This window comes from Musa acuminata, chromosome BXJ1-8 (genome assembly GCF_036884655.1).
Source record: "Musa acuminata AAA Group cultivar baxijiao chromosome BXJ1-8, Cavendish_Baxijiao_AAA, whole genome shotgun sequence".
In the NCBI taxonomy this organism is placed as follows: domain Eukaryota; kingdom Viridiplantae; phylum Streptophyta; class Magnoliopsida; order Zingiberales; family Musaceae; genus Musa; species Musa acuminata.
The window spans coordinates 10,151,661-10,172,561 of record NC_088334.1 but is presented as its reverse complement, the minus strand read 5'-3'; the positions used below and the strand labels follow the sequence as shown (position 1 = coordinate 10,172,561).

Genomic DNA, 20,901 nt, shown 5'->3' with positions numbered 1-20,901 from the left:
CTGTAAGCTCTTTCCACGAGAGAGGTATTACTAGACCTTAGAGGTATACATCTGAACTCTTGTATTGATTGTTTGGCAGATAAACAACATAGAGTTTCATTTGCTAGTCCTGCTTTGTCTAGAAAAATGCATGCCTTATACCGTGTTTATACAGATGTATGTGGTCCTTTGAGGACAAAAACTCCTGGTGGATCTGTTGATGTTCTTGGTATAAGTGGTGCACTTTATTTTGTCATTTTTATAGATGATTTTTCCAGGAAAGTTTGGGCCTATGCTTTGAAGACTAAAAGATCATGTTATTAATGTCTTTAAAGAGTTTCATGCCAAGGTTGAAAGGGAGGCGGAAAGAAAATTGAAACGCATAAGATCAGATAATAGTGGTGAGTATATAGGATTGTTTAATGACTATTGCAGGTCACATGGGATCCAACATGAGATGACAGTTCCTGGTACACCTCAGCATAATACAATTGTAGAGAGGATGCATCGCACCATCATGGAAAAGATCAGATGTATGCTTTCACAGGCCAAGCTACCCAAAAGGTTTTGAGATGAGGCTTTGAGGACTGCGGTTGATGTGATCAATTTATCACCATGTACAACCTTAGATGGTGATGTTGCAGAGCATGTATGGTCAGGGAAAGATGTTTCCTACAAGCATTTGAGAGTGTTTGGTTATCGTGCATTTGCACATGTTCCAGATAATGAGAGGTCCAAGCTGGATAGTAAGACTAAAGAATGTATTTTTCTTGGTTACTCACATGATCATTTTGGTTACAGGCTTTGGGATCCAGAAAAGCAAAAGGTGTTTAGAAGCAGAGATGTAGTCTTCTTTGAGGATCAAACTTTTGAAGATTTGAAGAAGAAGGCACCAGCCAATACTTCTGCAGAAGGATTAGCAGATTGTGACCCAATTATTCCTCCAGTATATCAGGGTGATGGGGGAGATATGCAAGAAGATGGTGTAGAGCCTGATGTTGATATACCTGCAGGACATGTTGAGCAAGAAGAAGCAGGAGAGCAAGTTCCAACAGAACCTCAATTGAGAAGATCTTCTAAACAACGTCAACCTTCCAGAAGATACTCTACAGATGAGTATGTGATGCTTACTGATGCAGGTGAACTAGAGAGTTACCAGGAAGTAGTTGAAACTGAGCAGAAAGAGAAGTGGTTAGTTGCTATGCAGGAAGAGATGGATGCTATTCAGAAGAACCACACTTATGATTTGGTACTGCTACCAAATGGAATAAAGACCTTACCAAAAGAAAGGCAGGAGATATGCCGACAACTGGTCGGCATGGCTTCACATTGAGGAGTCATGGGACAGCCTCCCTTATGGGCTGAAGGGGGAGGTTGTTGGGTTGGCAGCCCACAAATTCATCCCATAGTGGGCTTGGGCAGCCCACAACCCTCACCCCCTCTTAACCTAACCCTAATTAACATTATAAGGAGTGTGGTGGCTACGTTTTAGATGTAGAAAAAGGCATAAATTGGGCAGCAACGTGGGAGAAGAAAATAGCCACGGGATTCTAAAGAAAAGGAAGAAAACAAGACAAAAAAGGAAGAGAAAGAAAGGGAAGAAGACAAGGACAACGCAGAGAGGCTGTTCTCAATCATCTAGTAGTGTTCTCATCTCAGGTTAGATCAAATCTACAGTAGACTCTTGCTGTGATTACTTGGGGAGGTTTTAGATATTATAGGCAGTGACATGATCCTTGTATCCCAGTTATTCTCTTTAGATTGTTACTAGGGTTTAGGGCAAGAGATTGAGATTTGTATATTCATTACTCTCATAGTGGATTATTTCTAGTTTGCCACGTAATTTTTACCCTTCACATTGAATGGGTTTTCTACGTATATCTTGGTGTTTTATTTGATTGTGGTTCCATTTAATTCTGTTGTGTATTATGGTCTTCTAGTATTTGTTAATATACAAAGGTTATTCTTGTTTATATCCCCATCACGGACGAGTCGGTGGAACATTTGTGCTGAGCCCAGAGCCGGCCTCCCTAGGCGGGTGGCGCATCCAGCGAAAAGGATGCGCCACTGTCCAGTTGGAATCTGGTCTAGGAAAGAGCACCTTTGTCGGAATTGGCCAGCGAGGCAAGCCAAACAGGGTCGGGGCAATTGTTCTTGAAGTTAAAGGTGGTGGAGTGCACGCTTGAAGAAGCACCGACAGGTGTCGTGCATGAACACACGACATAACAATGGCAAAGGAAGGCATGCATAGAACCAGTGATGATAACAGACCTGAGATCAGGATGGCGACGAAGAAGGCGAGAGAGATGAGTCGTGGCTGCGCCATAGAGGAAGGCTCTGGAGAACTAAGAGGAGTTGGGGTGAGACGAAACATCGTAGTGAGGGGCACTTTATATAGAGCCAAGTTGTCGTGTGCATGGACTGTGTACATGAGATCTGAGTTACGTGAACCGACCCATATGCAGAATGCCGAATCTGGGATTGACATCCAGTATAGGAAGGTGAATAATATGGTCCATATGCATTAGCTCAACCAGTATGAAGACATAATGTTCGTTTCTAAGACCACTGTGGGCTGAGGCCCTATGGGCAGTCGGTTTCGATTTCTTCTTACTGCATTCTTTCATTTGCAACCACTACTCTCTGTTCTTTCTCATCACGATCATCAAATCTCCCTTTCCTCTATCTCTCTCTCTCTCTTCTCTTCCTTTTCGATCTCTCCTTGCCTACATTATTCAATAGTGCGGTCGCTCGTTTTCTCCTTTTTTTTTCTTTCTATCATCCGTCTCCATCCTTTAGGTGAGAAAAGAAAGAACAAACTACATTGAAGAACAAAGACATTTACATCCACTACTCTTTGTTCTTTCTTGTCCGATCATCAAATCTCCCTTTCCTCTATCTCTCTCTCTCTTCTCTTCCTTTTCAATCTCTACTTGCCTACATTATTCAAAAGTGTGGTCGCTCGTTTTCTCCTTTTTTTTCTTTCTGTCGTCTGTCTCCATCCTTTAGGTGAGAAAAGAAAGAATAGACTACATTGAAGAACAAAGACATGTTTGAAGCATATAAGATCACAAAGCATAGAAGCTCCTCCTCGTCCCAATCTTGTTGTTATGTTCTTGTCAGATTATAATTTTCTACTTTATTTTTCCTTCTTGTATGGCTTGGTCGTGTTGGGCAGACAGCCCATTGTGGGCTTTAACAGCCTATAGCCCACTTCCCTTATTAACCTAAACCTAGATCTAATAAAGGGGGTGTGAGTGCTATGAAAAAAAGGGATAGAAAACTACAGCAGCAACGTGATTCAAAATCAGGAAAAAAGGACATAAAAATAAGAGAAAAGAAAAAAAGGAAGAAGACAAGGATAATGGCGAGACTGTTCTCAATCATCCAATCTAAGCAGTATTCTCATCTAATATTAGATTAGATCTACAGTAGATTTTTGTTGTGATTACTTGGGGAGATTTTGAATATTGTGTACAGTGATGTAATCCTTGTATCTTTGTTATTCTTTTGTAATTATTACTTGAGTTTTGAGCAAGAGACTCTGAGATTTATATATTCATTATTCTTATAGTGAATTTTCTTTTGTTTGCCCCGTGATTTTTATAACGTAAATCTTAATGTCCTATTTGATTGTGATTTTCATTTAATTCTGTTGTGTGTTATGATTGATTTATATTTATTCGTATACAAAGTTTGTTCCTTTGTTTATCTCATGAGGCAGCATGTTGTATGCATTTTGTTCCCTAGAAATGAATGATCATTGTCCAAAGCAAGAAAGATGGAAGTCAAATGACACGAATAGAACTTTGAAACTCTTCTTTTATTTATGCTCTCTCAAGAGCCAAAGCGAGATAAGAAGAAGCTTGTGATAGATGTACGTTGGTTTCAAGGGCAGTAGGTGATATCGTAATTAGCCCCCACGCAGGTGAAGGTGCTGCTCTTGTCCTCATAAGCATTGTTAGTTTGGCAAGTCCCATAGTCCCACAACGGAAAAATCAGGCTTGTTATCTCCTATTGGAACTATAAATAAGGGCCTGAGCTTTGAAGTCAGATGGACCACAAGTGGCACCACAAGAAAAACTAAGTGTCTGCTTTGGGTTTAAGTCCATACTCAGTTAAATAGTTTGGGCTTATAGTTGTGGTTTTTCTTGTTTAGTATTTTCGGGTGTTTTATGGCTTAGGAACATCTTCCTAAGGCATTTGTAATAGTCTCTTTTATAGTAGTGATTTGCTCCTCTTTCGTCCATGGATGTAGGTCAAGGTTAATTGACCGAACCACGTAAATCTGGTGTTCTTGTCACTTTTATTCTTTCCGCTTTATTGTCCTTGTCGGGTTGCCAAAATTACCTTTTGTTAAATTTTCTAGGGCTAGCTCTAACAAACTGGTATCAGAGCCTGGTTTCGGGATCTTTTGGCAACGATGACAATAACAAAGATTGTTGTCGAGAAATTCGACAGAAATGTCAACTTCGACATGTGGCAACTTAAGGTGGAGGTCATTCTGATTCAAGACGGAGTTGATTTAGCATTATAGGGAGCTGAGAACATTCCAGATGGTTCGTCAAAGGAAGATCTTGCGGGTATGGATAAGAAGGCCCGATCCAACATTATTCTAAATCTCTCTGACGAGGTTTTACGGGAGGTAGCTATAGAGACTACGGCTAAGAGCTTGTGGGACAAGCTTAAAACCTTGTATATGAAGAGGACAGTAGAGAATCGCCTCTAGTTAAAGCAGAGTTTATATATGCTTCGGATGACTGAAGGTATATCTATACTCTCACATCTTGATAAATTTGATTCTTTGGTTAAGGATTTGGAGAATATAGATGCAAAAATTGATGATGAGGATAAGGCCTTGTTACTTTTGTGTTCTCTTCCCCAATCTTTTAAGCATTTTCGTGATACTATGATTTATGGAAAAGAAATAATTTCGTATCAGGAAATTAAATCAGCACTAAAATCTAAGGAGCAGATAGACAGAGATATCACTGGTGAAAGTAGAGAGAATTAGGTTGAAGGTCTGGTTGTTAGAGGGAGAACAAATAAAAGGGAATTTGACAGAAGTAGATCTAAATCTATATCTAAATCCAGACATAGAAATTTGGAGTGCAGATATTATCATAAAATAGGGCACATTAAATCTGATTGCTTTAAATTAAAAAATAAATTAAAGCAAAAGAAAAAATTTGTTGAGAAAACTATTGAATCCGCTGAAGCTAGTGTAGCAACTGATGAGAATGTTGGAAATATTTTCTCTGCTATTGATGACAGGACGAGGTCTAAAAATGAATGAATTTTAGATTCTGGTTGTTCTTATCACATGTGTCATAATAGAGATTTGTTTTCCACATATGAATCTGGTAATGGTGGAATTGTTTTGATGGGAAATAATGTAGCATGTGATGTTGGTAGAGGAACAATCCGAATTAAAATGCATGATGGTATTGTGAGGACACTCACTAATGTTAGATATGTTCCTGATTTAAAAAAGAATCTCATCTCTTTAGGCACCCTAGAGGCCCTTGGGTGTAAATACACAACTGAAGGTGGAGTTATGAAAGTTTCTAGAAGTGCTCTTGTTGTTATGAAAGCTTGTAGGTCTGGTAGTTTATATATTCTAAGGGAACTACTGTCACAGGCTCGGTTGCAGTCTAGTCATCATCATTGTCTGATTTTGACATCACCAAATTATAGCATATGCGTTTGGGTCATATGAGCAAAAAAGGTTTGAGTATATTGAGCAAAAGGGGTCTACTTTGCGGACAGAGTACTGGGCCACTGGATTTTTGTGAACACCGCATTTTTGGAAAATAGAAAAGAGTCAGCTTCAATTCTCCGGCAGTTCATAAAACAAAAGGTACTCTTGACTATATTCATTCAGACCTTTGGGGTCCAACTCATGTTCAGTCTAAAGGTGGTGCCAGGTATATGTTGACTTTCATTGATGATTATTCCAGGAAAGTTTGGGTTTATTTTTTGAAGCATAAAAATGATGTTTTTCTAACCTTTAAATAATGGAAGGCTTTGATTGAGAAGCAAATAGGTAAACAGATTAAGCGGCTTCGAATAGATAATGGCATGAAATTTTGTGAAGGTGACTTTAATGAATTTTGCAAAAGTGAAGGAATCGTTCGGCATCGCACTGTTAGGATGACGCCTCAGTAAAATGGTGTGGCCGAACGTATGAACAGAACACCTTTTGGAGAGAGCAAGGTGTATGATCTCAAATGCATGGTTGACAAAGGACTTTTGGGCAGAGGCGATTAATATGGCCTGTTACGTTGTCAACCGCGCTCCTTCTACAGCACTTAACTTTAAAACTCCGGAGGAAGTTTGGTAAGGTACTCCTGCTGATTACTCTGATTTAAAAATTTTTGGGTGTCCAGCATACATGCATATAAATGAAGAAAAATTAGAGCCTCGAGCTAAAAAATACATTTTCCTTGGGTATGCTTCTGGGGTGAAAGGATATAGATTATGGTGTTCTGATCCCAAATCCCCAAAATTTGTAATCAGTAAAGATGTTACTTTTGATGAATTATCTATGTTATCTTCTAAAGAGGAATCTACTAGTTGTACAAATGATAGTGCACAGAAGCAGGTGGAGCTTGAGATTGGTAGGTCTGATTCTTTTCAATCGAACTCTTCTACTCAAAGAATGCCAGTAGATGATCCCGAGTCTATTGACGCAGATGATCCAAAGGAAGAGCAATATTCCATAGCCAATGATAGACCACGGAGAGATATTTGACCATCACAAAGATATGCAAATTTGGTTACATATGCTTTGTCTGTTGCAGAAGAAACAAGTGAAGTTGGAGAGCCTACTTCCTACTCAGATGCAGTTTCTTGTGATAATTCCGCTAAGTGGTTGATCGCGATGAATGAAGAAATTGAATCTCTCCATTCGAATAGAACTTGGGATCTTGTGAAGCCGCCTTCGGGTACTAAAATTATTGGATGCAAATGTGATACTATTGCAGAGAGAAAGGTCTTTGTTCAGAAAATTCATACGAATGACAATCCAACTGATATGCTTACGAAGCCTATTCCAGTTTACAAGTTCAAACAGTGCTTGGACTTGGTTGGTGTTCATTGTTGGTGATTGCCCGTTGGGGCTTTTATGAATAAGGTGGAGCAAGTTTTGTTGGGACATGCCAAGGTGGAGATTTGTTAGTTTGGCAAGTCCCATAGTCCCACATCGAAAAAATCAGGTTTGTTATCTTCTATTGGAACTATAAATAAGGGTCTGAGCTTTGAAGTCAGATACACCACAAGTGGCACAATAAGAAAAACCTAAGTGTCTGCTTTGGGTTTAAGTTCATACTTAGTTAAATAAATAGTTTGGGCTTATAGTTGAGGTTTTTCTAGTTTAGTATTTTCGGGTGTTTTATGGCATAGGAACATCTTCCTAAGATATTTGTAAAAGTCTCTTTTATAGTAGTGATTTGCTCATCTTTCGTCCGTGGATGTAGGTCAAGGTTAATTGACCGAACCACGTAAATTTGATGTTCTTATCTCGTTTATTCTTTCCGCTTTATTGTTTTTGTCGGGTTGCCAAAATTATCTTTTGATAAATTTCTTGGGGCTAACTCTAACAAGCATAACTATAAGCTGGAGGACACGCATCCTCGAACATCTTGGAGTAGCTGGTGGGCTTGCATGTGTCCGGGCGACCGTACTGGCCCATGCAGCAGTACTCGTTCGTGTCGAAGGCTAAGCATGCGCTCTTGCACCCCACCAAGCTCCCGTCCGGCGCCAGCATCTGCAACTCCGTGGGGCACCGCGCGTTGATGTTCGTCCGGCACGACGTGCTGTCGCAGTTTGACCCCCCGCTGGGAACGACCGATACCGGCACGTTGAAGCCGTTGACGCAGCTCACGTCGTAGAAATCCTTGCCTCCGTCGCCCTGCAGGGTGAACTCGACGAGCGTGGTCGGCGACGCTCCTCCAGCCCCATTGCACGCCACATGCCCAGTGCCGCAGTCCCCGGAGAGGCACGAGAATCTACCGGACGAGTCGGTGGAACATTTGTGCCGAGCCCACAGCCGGCCTCCCCATGCGGGTGGCGCATCCAGCGAAAACGAGGCGCCACTGTCCAGCTGGAATCCGGTCTGGGAAAGAGCACCTTTGTCGGAATCGTTCAGCGAGGCAGGCCAAACAGGGTCGGGGCAGTTGTTCTTGAAGTTAAAGGTGGTGGAGTGGGCGCCTGAAGAAGCACCGACAGGTGTCGTGCATGAACACACGACGTAACAATGGCAAAGGAAGGCATGCATAGAACCAGTGATGATAACAGACCTGAGATCAGGACGGCGACGAAGAAGGCGAGAGAGACGAGTCGTGGCTGCGCCATAGAGGAAGGCTCCGGAGAACTAAGAGGAGTTGGGGTGAGACGAAACGTCGCAGTGAGGGGGCACTATATATAGAGCCAAGTTGTCGTGTGCATGAACTGTGTACATGAGATCTGAGATAGGTGTACCGACCCAAAGGTGGCACCGTATGCAGAATGCCGAATCTGGGATCGACTTCCAGCATAGGAAGGTGAATAAGATGGTCCATATGCTTAGCTCAACCAGTATGAAGACATAATGTTCGATTCTACGACCACTGTGGGCTGAGGCCCTATGGGCGGTCGGTTTCGATTTCTTTCTACTGGATTCCAACTACTACTCTCTGTTCTTTCTCGTCACGATCAACAAATCTCCCTTTCGACTATCTCTCTCTCTCTCTTCTCTTTCTATTCCATCTCTCATTGTCTACATTATTCAATAGTGCGGTCGATCGTTTTCTCCTTTTTTTTTTTTTTCTTTTTTTATCTTTCTGTCGTCCGTCTCCATCATTTAAGTGAGAAAAGAAAGAACAGACTAAATTGAAGAACAAAGACATGTTTGAAGCAAATAAGATCACAAAGTATAGAAGCTCCTCCTCATCCTGTTGTTATGTTCTTGTCAGATTATAATTTCCTACTTTATTTTTCCTTCTTTTACGGCTTGGTCGTGTTGGGCAGACAGCCCATTGTGGGCTTTAATAGCAGCCCACTTCCCTTATTAACCTAAACCTAGATCTAATAAAGAGGGTGTGAGGGCTATGAAAAAAATGGATAGAAAACTACAGCAGCAACATGATTCAAAATCAGAAAAAAAAAGGACATAAAAATAAGAGAAGAGAAAAAAAAGAAGAAGACAAGGATAACACCGAGACTGTTCTCAATCATCCAATCTAAGCAGTATTCTCATCTAATATTAGATTAGATCTACAATAAATTTTTTTTATGATTATTTGGGGAGATTTTGAATATTGTGTACAGTGATATAATCATTGTATCATAGTTATTCTTTTGTAATTATTACTTTAGTTTTGAGCAAAAGACTCTGAGATTTATATATTCATTATTCTTATAGTGAATTTTCTTTTGTTTGTCCCGTGATTTTTATAACGTAAATCTTAATTTCCTATTTGATTATGATTTTCATTTAATTCTATTGTGTGTTACGATCAATTTATATTTATTCGTATACAAAGTTGGTTCCTTTGTTTATCTCATGAGGCAGCGTGTTGTATGCATTTTGTTCCCTAGAAATGAATGATCGAAGTCAAATGACACGAATAGAACTTTGAAACTCTTCTTTTATTTATGCTCTCTCGAGAGCCAAAGCGAGATAAGAAGAAGCTTGTGATAGATGTACGTTGGTTTCAAGGGCAGTAGGTGATATCGTAATTAGCCCCCACGCAGGTGAAGGTGCTGCTCTTGTCATCATAAGCATAACTATAAGCTTGAGGACACGCATCCTTGAACATCTTGGAGTAGCTGGTGGGCTTGCATGTGTCCGGGCTATCGTACTGGCCCTTGCAGCAGTACTCGTACGTGTCGAAGGCTAAGCATGCGCTCTTGCACCCCACCACGCTCCCGTCCGGCGCCAGCATCTGCAACTCCGTGGGGCACCGCGCGTTGATGTTCGTCCGGCACGACGTGCTGTCGCAGTTCGACCCCCCGCTGGGAACGACCGACACCGGCACGTTGAAGCCGTCGATGCAGCTCACGTCGTAGAAATCCTTGCCTCCGTCGCCCTGCAGGGTGAACTCGACGAGCGTGGTCGGCCGCGCTCCTCCCGCCCCATTGCACGCCACCTGCCCAGTGCCGCAGTCCCCGGAGAGGCACGAGAATCTACCGGACGAGTCGGTGGAACATTTGTGCCGAGCCCACAGCCGGCCTCCCCAGGCGGGTGGCGCATCCAGCGAAAAGGAGGCGCCACTGTCCAGCTGGAATCCGGTCTGGGAAAGAGCACCTTTGCCGGAATTGTTCAGCGAGGCAGGCCAAACAGGGTCGGAGCAGTTGTTCTTGAAGTTAAAGGTGGTGGAGTGGGCGCCTGAAGAAGCACCGACAGGTGTCGTGCAAGAACACACGACGTAACAATGGCAAAGGAAGGCATGCATAGAACCAGTGATGATAACAGACCTGAGATCAGGACGGCGACGAAGAAGGCGAGAGAGACGAGTCGTGGCTGCGCCATAGAGGAAGGCTCCGGAGAACTAAGAGGAGTTGGGGTGAGACGAAACGTCAGAGTGAGGGGGCACTATATATAGAGCCAAGTTGTCGTGTGCATGAACTGTGTACATGAGATCTGAGATAGGTGTACCGACCCAAAGGTGGCACCGTATGCAGAATGCCGAATCTGGGATCGACTTCCAGCATAGGAAGGTGAATAAGATGGTCCATATGCTTAGCTCAACCAGTATGAAGACATAATGTTCGATTTTACGACCACTGTGGGCTGAGGCCCTATGGGCAGTCGGTTTCGATTTCTTTCTACTGGATTCCAACTACTACTCTCTGTTCTTTCTCGTCACGATCAACAAATCTCCCTTTCGACTATCTCTCTCTCTCTCTCTTCTCTTTCTATTCCATCTCTCATTGTCTACATTATTCAATAGTGCGGTCGATCGTTTTCTCCTTTTTTTTTTTTTTTTTTTCTTTTTTTATCTTTCTGTCGTCCGTCTCCATCATTTAAGTGAGAAAAGAAAGAACAGACTAAATTGAAGAACAAAGACATGTTTGAAGCAAATAAGATCACAAAGTATAGAAGCTCCTCCTCATCCTGTTGTTATGTTCTTGTCAGATTATAATTTCCTACTTTATTTTTCCTTCTTTTACGGCTTGGTCGTGTTGGGCAGACAGCCCATTGTGGGCTTTAATAGCAGCCCACTTCCCTTATTAACCTAAACCTAGATCTAATAAAGAGGGTGTGAGGGCTATGAAAAAAATGGATAGAAAACTACAGCAACAACATGATTCAAAATCAGAAAAAAAAAGGACATAAAAATATGAGAAGAGAAAAAAAAATAAGAAGACAAGGATAACGTCGAGACTGTTCTCAATCATCCAATCTACTGTTCTCAATCATCCAATCTAAGCAGTATTCTCATCTATATTTCCTTGCTTTATGAACTATGATCATATTTATAGGACTAGTGGTAACTACCCATATCACCATGTCACCCAAGATAAAGATAGTTATAGAAACTACCCTATACCTTCTAGATCATGATTAAGATAGTTATTGAAGCCACTCTCTATATTTCCTTGCTTTATGAACTATGATCATATTTATAGGACTAGTGGTAACTACCCATATCACCATGTCACCCAAGATAAAGGTGGTTATAGAAACTACCCTATAACTTCTAGATCATGATTAAGGTAGTTATTGAAGCCACTCTCTATATTTCCTTGCTTTATGAACTATGATCATATTTATAGAACTAGTGGTAACTACCCATATCACCATGTCACCCAAGATAAAGGTAGTTATTGAAACTACCCTATAACTTCTAGATAACGATTGAGGTAGTTATTGAAGTCACCGTATAACTACTAGATCACGATAACTACCTAGACAACTATGAATCAAATCTCAACATGAACTCGATTAGCATTGTCGGGGACGCTCCTCCCGCCCCATTGCACGCCACCTGCCCAATGCTGCAGTCCCCGGTGAAGCATGAGAATTTGCCCACCGAGTCCGTGGAACACGTTTGCCGAGACCACAGCTGGCCTCCCCAGGTGTGTGGCGCATCCAGTGAAAAGGAGGCGCGACTGCCAGCAGGAATCCGGTCTGGGAAAGAGCACCTATGTCGAAATTGGCCAACGAGGCAGGCCAAATAGTGAAGGAGCAGTTGTTCTTGAAGCTAAAGGTGGTGGAGTGGGCGCCTGAAGAAGCACCGACAGGTGTCGTGCAAGAACACACGACGTAACAATGGCAAAGGAAGGCATGCATAGAACCAGTGATGATAACAGACCTGAGATCAGGACGGCGACGAAGAAGGCGAGAGAGACGAGTCGTGGCTGCGCCATAGAGGAAGGCTCCGGAGAACTAAGAGGAGTTGGGGTGAGACGAAACGTCAGAGTGAGGGGGCACTATATATAGAGCCAAGTTGTCGTGTGCATGAACTGTGTACATGAGATCTGAGATAGGTGTACCGACCCAAAGGTGGCACCGTATGCAGAATGCCGAATCTGGGATCGACTTCCAGCATAGGAAGGTGAATAAGATGGTCCATATGCTTAGCTCAACCAGTATGAAGACATAATGTTCGATTTTACGACCACTGTGGGCTGAGGCCCTATGGGCAGTCGGTTTCGATTTCTTTCTACTGGATTCCAACTACTACTCTCTGTTCTTTCTCGTCACGATCAACAAATCTCCCTTTCGACTATCTCTCTCTCTCTCTCTTCTCTTTCTATTCCATCTCTCATTGTCTACATTATTCAATAGTGCGGTCAATCGTTTTCTCCTTTTTTTTTTTCTTTATTTTTCTTTCTGTCGTCCGTCTTCATCATTTAAGTGAGAAAAGAAAGAACAGACTAAATTGAAGAACAAAGACATGTTTGAAGCAAATAAGATCACAAAGTATAGAAGCTCCTCCTCATCCCAATCTTGTTGTTATGTTCTTGTCAGATTATAATTTTCTACTTTATTTTTCCTTCTTATATGGCTTGGTCGTGTTGGGCAGACAGCCCATTGTGGGCTTTAACAGCCTATAGCCCACTTCCCTTATTAACCTAAACCTAAATCTAATAAAGGGGGTGTGAGGGCTATGAAAAAAATGGATAGAAAACTACAGCAACAACATGATTCAAAATCAGAAAAAAAAAAGGACATAAAAATATGAGAAGAGAAAAAAAAATAAGAAGACAAGGATAACGTCGAGACTGTTCTCAATCATCCAATCTAAGCAGTATTCTCATCTATATTTCCTTGCTTTATGAACTATGATCATATTTATAGGACTAGTGGTAACTACCCATATCACCATGTCACCCAAGATAAAGATAGTTATAGAAACTACCCTATACCTTCTAGATCATGATTAAGATAGTTATTGAAGCCACTCTCTATATTTCCTTGCTTTATGAACTATGATCATATTTATAGGACTAGTGGTAACTACCCATATCACCATGTCACCCAAGATAAAGGTGGTTATAGAAACTACCCTATAACTTCTAGATCATGATTAAGGTAGTTATTGAAGCCACTCTCTATATTTCCTTGCTTTATGAACTATGATCATATTTATAGAACTAGTGGTAACTACCCATATCACCATGTCACCCAAGATAAAGGTAGTTATTGAAACTACCCTATAACTTCTAGATAACGATTGAGGTAGTTATTGAAGTCACCGTATAACTACTAGATCACGATAACTACCTAGACAACTATGAATCATGAACTCGATTAGCATTGTCGGCGACGCTCCTCCCGCCCCATTGCACGCCACCTGCCCAATGCTGCAGTCCCCGGTGAAGCATGAGAATTTGCCCACCGAGTCCGTGGAACACGTTTGCCGAGACCACAGCTGGCCTCCCCAGGTGTGTGGCGCATCCAGTGAAAAGGAGGCGCGACTGCCAGCAGGAATCCGGTCTGGGAAAGAGCACCTATGTCGAAATTGGCCAACGAGGCAGGCCAAATAGTGAAGGAGCAGTTGTTCTTGAAGCTAAAGGTGGCGGAGTGTGCGCCTGAAGAAGCATCAACAAGTATCATGCATGAATGAATGACATAACAATGTCAAGGGAAGGCATACATAGAACCAATGATCACGGACCTGAGATCAGGATGGCGACGAAGAAGGAGAGAGAGACAGTGCTGCGACTAAAGTTCTACTTCGCCTATGGGCATCAAAGGGCAGAGGGGAAAGGCCAGTTTGAGCAAGTCATGTCGCAGCCAAATCATAACTTTGGTATGTAGCTGGTCCAGATTAGAGCCAGCTCGTAGGTTTTCTTCTTTTGTTGTGTGTTACTCGAGTCGTGGGTCCAACCTAATTATCAGAATATTACAGTGTTAGATTAATTAATCATATTTTTTTCTTTGAGAACATAACTCTAATTAAAATCAAATTATTTTTTGACCTGCAATGACACTTTTTTAACTCTTCACACCACAACCTTAAGATCAATGCATCGGCTCAACCGGTATGAAGACATAACGTTAGATTCTACGACCACAGTGGGCTGAGGCCTGCGGAGCTGCGGCCATGTGGGCAGTGGGTTTCGGTTTCTTTCCGCTGCATTTTTTTATTTGCGACCACTACTCTCTGTTTTTTTATCGTACCATTATCAAATCTCCCTTTCCTCTCTCTCCCACTCTCTCTTCTCTTCTCTTCCTTTTCGATCTCTTTTTGCCTATACTATTCAATAGTGCGGTCGTTCGTTTTCTCATTCTTTTAGTGCGGTCGTTCGTTTTCTCATTCTTTCTATCGTCGCCTCCATCCTTTAGGTGCCAAAAAAAAAAAAGAATAGACTACATTCAATAACAAAGACATGTTTGAAGCATATAAGGTCACAAAGCATAGAAGCTCCTCCTCGTCCTAATCTTGGCGTCAATGTATCCACCAAAGGTGAGTCAGCCATCTTGTTGTTCTGTTCTTGTCAATTATAAATTTTTATTTATTTAACCTTCTTGTATAGTTTGACAATGTTGGACAGACGACCCATTGGTTCAGTTCATAATAGGTTTTAACAGCCCATATTCCATTATTAACATAAATCTAGATATAATAAATGAGGTATGGTGGCTATGAAAAAAGATGCAGAAAACTTAAGAAAATGATATAAAAATAAGATAAAAGAAAAGGAAAGAAGACAAGGACAATACAGAGGGTGTTCTCAATCATCCAATATAGGCAGTATTCTCATATTGGGTTAGATCATATCTACAATAGATTCTTATTGTAATTACTTAGGGAGAATTTGGATATTATATATAGTAACGTAATCCTTGCATCCCAGTTATTCTTTTGTGATTGTTATTTTGGTTTTCGGCAAGAGATTCTGATATTTGTATATTCATTATTCTTATAGTGAATTTTCTATTGTTTACCCCATGATTTTTATCACATAAATCTTAATATCCTATTTGATTATAATTTTCATTTAATTCTGTTGTGTGTTACGATCGATTTATATTTGTTCGTATATAAAGTTTGTTCCTTTGTTTATCTCATGAGGCAGCGTGTTGTATGCATTTTGTTCCCTAGAAATGAATGATCGATGTCCAAAGCAAGAAAAATGAAAGTCAAATGACACGAATAGAACTTTGAAACTCTTCTTTTATTTATGCTCTCTCGAGAGCCAAAGCGAGATAAGAAGAAGCTTGTGATAGATGTACGTTGGTTTCAAGGGCAGTAGGTGATATCGTAATTAGCCCCCACGCAGGTGAAGGTGCTGCTCTTGTCATCATAAGCATAACTATAAGCTTGAGGACACGCATCCTTGAACATCTTGGAGTAGCTGGTGGGCTTGCATGTGTCCGGGCTATCGTACTGGCCCTTGCAGCAGTACTCGTACGTGTCGAAGGCTAAGCATGCGCTCTTGCACCCCACCACGCTCCCGTCCGGCGCCAGCATCTGCAACTCCGCAGTGAGGGGCACTTTATATAGAGCCAAGTTGTCGTGTGCATGGACTGACTGTGTACATGAGATCTGAGATAGGTGTACCGACCCAAAGGTGGCACCGTATGCAGAATGCCGAATCTGGGATCGACATCCAGCATAGGAAGGTGAATAATATGATATGGTCCATATGCATTAATTTATTTCCATCTATTCTAAATGGAATACACTTATCAAGATTTTGATACTTAATGACCAAGTCATTAAAATTAGAAATGAGATAAAGAGCGTTAATGGTTGGTTGTCTTCACAGTTTAATTACTACGCGTAGCTATCAACTGTTGTTGCTATCCCAGATAGAATTAGCTACGTAGGCAAAGATACTAACCCAAAAAAATACATATAGGATGTCTTGTGTCTCTGGTGAAGCAGCCGTCCGTCCGTCCGTGTTGGATGGCAAAGCGAATGTTAGGTGCTTTTGATGTTTGTTTTTTTTTTTTTTCTAAATCTTGAATGAATGAATAAATGCACGATGAAAATTAAATTCTTTACTAGAAACTATAATGACTTGGAACTAATCAATTTAATGACTTGTACCTAATGACTATAATGCCTTGGACCTAATGACTTGGAACTATAATGCCTGATAAACATAATGACTTGGACCTAATCAATTTAATGACTTGGACTAATATAATACACGATGTTAAATTCATTACGTAATATAATGACTTGGACCTAATCAATATTCAAAGTGAATGATCAATAATAAGATAACATACTAGAAAATCAACATAAGATTTACTATGGTTCAACCTAAATCCATGATGAAAATCAAATTCATTACCATGTGAGATCAATTACAAGGTCATTAAGTTATCCTCACTCAAGCCTAATCCTCTTTTATAGCTAATCATATCAATTTTAAAGAATTTACATCTTTTATTTCATCATCTCTAAAAACCCCGGAGAATACCCTCTCTATGCACCTTAGAAAAAATAAAAAACCTAAAAGTACTCGAAGTATTCATCTTATCTTATTGTTTGACCATCAAAACTATAACATATTTATAGAAAAGTCAAACCCTAAATCATAATATTATTTTCAAGATGATTTCTCCTCGTACTAAGATTTCTTGTTCTTTTTAAACATTGGTTCTAAAGATTTTAAAATATTTATTAATCCTAACACGTAAGATATATTTTTTCTAGAAGGATCAATTGGGCATAAGAGACATGGATTACATTAGGTACTTTCGATGGATTTAAAGACGAATGCATCGTGACCAAATAATAATAATAATAATGGTCACGTTAGATATAGTATTTTTAACCTGAATAAATAAATCAAGTGCAAGAGAAATGCTTTGGGCTTGGTGAATCACAGATGGACATAATGACTCGGACCTAATCAACATAATGACTTGGACATAATATAATGCATGATGTTAAATTCATTACTTAATATAATGACTTGGACCTAATCAATATTCAAAGTGAATGATCAATAATAATATAATATACTAGAAAATCAATATAAGATTTACTATGGTTCAACTTAAATCCACTATGAAAACCAAATTCTTTAGTACGTGAGATCAATTACAAGATCATTGTTATCCTCACTCAAGCCTAATCCTCTTTTATACCCAATCATATAGATTTTACAAAATTTCATCATCTCTATAAACCTCAGAGAACACCCTCTTTGTGCACCCTAGAAAAGAAAAAAAACCTAAGAGTACTCAAAGCATTCATCGTATCTTACTGTTTCCCCACCAAAACTATAATATATTTATAGAAAAGTCAAATCCTAAATCATAATTGTTTTTCTCACAAAGATTTCTTGTTCTTTTTAAACATTGGTTCTAAAAATCTTAAAATATTTATTAATCCTAACACTTTAGATATATATTTTTTCTAGAGGGATCAATTGGGCATAAGAGACATGGTTTGTATTAGGTGGTTCGGATGGATTTATGTCCATGACAAATATACCATGAGCATATATATATATATATATATATTGGTCACGTTAGATACGTTATTTTTATCCTGAATAAATAAATCGAGTGCATAAGGAATGCTTTGGGCTTGGTCAATCATGGATGGTTCAGATATTTTGATGTCTTAAGCAAATGTGAATGTATCATATGCTAAAACAACATATTAGTCACATCCGATAGATATATTTTCTGACGACACATCATATGGTGCAAATATGTACTATCTATACATTTGCTCTCACTACTGTATCATACGCAGATGCTTGCCGGAGTGGTAAAGTGTTTCGCTCTCAACTTTTCGTTCTAATAAGAGTATAATGTTGGGCTCACAAGTAAATTGCTTGGATTATAAAGCTGGGTTTGAGTGTCGAGAGAGAGAAGCTAGATTCTAATGTATCGGTTTCTTCTCTTCCGACCTATCGAGATCGAGAATCTCGATCCTCCTTCACTTGTGAGTGCGATCGACATGAGCAAATAAGCAACTTAAAGGTGTAATCGAATTGAAAGCATGATTATGTATGACTGACTCGATGGTACAATCATTTTGAGAGTGAGGTCGATTTGATTGATGGTGATTATTTTAAGAGTAATCCTCTTAAAAATATAATTATTGTAAAAGATATAATCATTTTAAAGATACAATCAACTTAAAAAATGATGATTTATCATTATTTTGGAAGATGTATTGATGATGGCCCTAAGAGATTAGGTTGTCGTATCAATTTAGTCGTACAGCGACGTTGATGTTTTTTTTATTTTGGAATTATACAATATCTCCCATATGACTTGATTTCACAAGATGAGAGGCCAAAGTCATCAAGATTATTGATCTCTATACATTTTAATTTTGTTGTTCTTCCTTCTCACTAATAGAGGGCTTTAGCTCTTATAATTGGTTGTAGGTTAGAGAACATCATCTTGCTACATTTATTTAACTCTTAGAAAATACTCAGACTTTTATAATATAACTCATCTAGCTCAAAGCTAACCGTATTTTTGCAACCCATTGCCCTTCGGTCTTGTAGGAAAGCCAACTAAGATCCTCTATCCCTAGTGAAATATTTAATTGTTGTTTAAGTAGATTTGATGATATGTTGATCTAAAAAAGAGTTTTAAATATAAATCAATTATTTTATGTTATGAAACAAATAATATTTAATTAATTATGAAATTATCGTATTAGACTCTTCTATCTCTCCTACATATGGATAGGATGCGTAGAACTCTCCATGTTCATCCGAGTGCAGTGAGGTTATGATATGAGCAAAGAGACATGAGACAATTGTCGGAGAGATAGATTACCTGACTTTCCATATTTCATCATATGTGAATTTATATTTTTATAATTAAAATTCTGCATAATTCTGATTTATTATATTTAGAAATCATTCTATAAATTTATTATTTATTATTTTATTTTGATTTAATACATAAAAAAATCAGATTTATTATTATTATTATTTAATTTTATTTTGATCTCTTTATCTTCTAAATGTTTCATAATATTTTATCTGGAACTTCTATGTATTACAGGATTTTTAATTAATTAAATAATTTTATTCATAGAAATAGTTTTTAAACTAGTCTTATAAGGATTGTATGTTAGTTTAATAAAATTCTGATTTAATTAAGTCTGATTCAAATTAATTAGATTGATTCAACTAGGGTTCATATAAATTAAAAACTAATTAGGGTATGATTCATGATGTCAATAGATTATTTATGAGTTTAAAGATATCGAGATTGATCTACCAGTTTGATTATGATTGCTTGACGAATAAGTGATCTACTAAGAATAGTATAAATTTGACATCTCTTGTGCCTTACATGATATGAGCTTCATGCCCATTATATAGCGCATAATTTGGAATTGTTGGAATTATGGACTTGAATGCTGTTTTTGATTCATAAAGATATATTTTGAATATTTTTAATTACGTTTCTGTTTTGGATAAACTACTCTGCATGTTTAGAATTTTATTTCTTTAGTCAGAAATTTTCAAGTATTTTTAGGCATTAATTTGGAAACAAATAGATTTTGAATCTTGTTGGTTATCTATCTACTCTGAATAATTTAGGATATGTTTTCTCTACCCTGAAATATGTTCATATGATATTATCTGAATTATTCATGATTTATTGAACTTATAATTTTAAAAACACTAGTTATTGATATTTAATTCATGAAAAACAGTTTTGTAATATAATAAATTATGTTTTTGATTTTAGTTAAATAACTCTGATGTTTGGAATTTTTATTTATTTTTATATGGAATTTTAAAGCTATTATATGATTTGTTTTGAAAATTTAAAATTTTATGAAAACAAAAGGGGATTAATCTTATTTGTTTTGATCTACGAGTTTGATTATGATTGCTTTATGAATAAGTGATCTACTAAGATCAGTATGAACGTGACATCTATTAGTAGATCAGTATAAGTGATCTACTAAGTTCACATGTATTATGTGTTGTTGGTGGGTTGGATCAAAGCTTAACCCGATGCCTAAACACGGGTTGAGCCCAAATCCGAGCCTACAAAAACCTTTGTAGCCCAAGTTTTCACTGTTCCTATTCCGATGTATTTTAACTTATTTTATGAGTTTGGCCCTAATTGATTCCTAAATTAGATCCGAACCGAACCAATTTAGTTGATTTTGATCAGTTTAAAGTGCTTCTGAATTTTTCTCGACCAATTTAAACTCATTTGACCCATATTAGACCTAATCAATTCTTCTAAGTTAGACGAAGTTACGATACATTCAAAACTAATCTTATGAGGATTATTAGTTGGTTAAATTAAATTTATTTTAATTAAGCCCGATTTGAATCGGTTGGACCAATTCAACTATGATTTAGGCCGATCAAGAGTGAATTGGGGGTATGATTCTAGATGTTTATAATGTTGATAGATCATTTATAAGTTTTGAGGTCTTCGATTTACAAGTTTGATTATGATTTCTTGATAAATGAATGATCAACTTTGGTATGGATGTGAGATATTCATTGGTAATGCCTCGTATG

At 38.7% G+C, this 20,901-nt stretch overlaps 2 protein-coding genes across 2 annotated transcripts; both read right to left on the bottom strand.

Annotated features, from left to right (window-relative positions):
* Window positions 1-3,867: 3,867 nt before the first annotated feature.
* On the bottom strand, window positions 3,868-8,334 carry LOC135589124 (thaumatin-like protein 1b). The gene is made up of 3 exons (XM_065081429.1): window positions 8,280-8,334; window positions 7,588-8,190; window positions 3,868-3,938 (listed from the first exon to the last, which is right to left on the bottom strand). The coding sequence occupies exons 1-3, from the start codon at window positions 8,332-8,334 to the stop codon at window positions 3,868-3,870; spliced, it is 729 nt and encodes a 242-aa protein (XP_064937501.1).
* Window positions 8,335-9,600: 1,266 nt separating this feature from the next.
* Window positions 9,601-12,713, bottom strand: LOC135588985 (thaumatin-like protein 1b). Its single transcript, XM_065081313.1, has 2 exons — window positions 10,438-12,713; window positions 9,601-10,348 (listed from the first exon to the last, which is right to left on the bottom strand). The coding sequence occupies exons 1-2, from the start codon at window positions 10,490-10,492 to the stop codon at window positions 9,675-9,677; spliced, it is 729 nt and encodes a 242-aa protein (XP_064937385.1). The 5' UTR covers window positions 10,493-12,713; the 3' UTR covers window positions 9,601-9,674.
* Window positions 12,714-20,901: the final 8,188 nt, after the last annotated feature.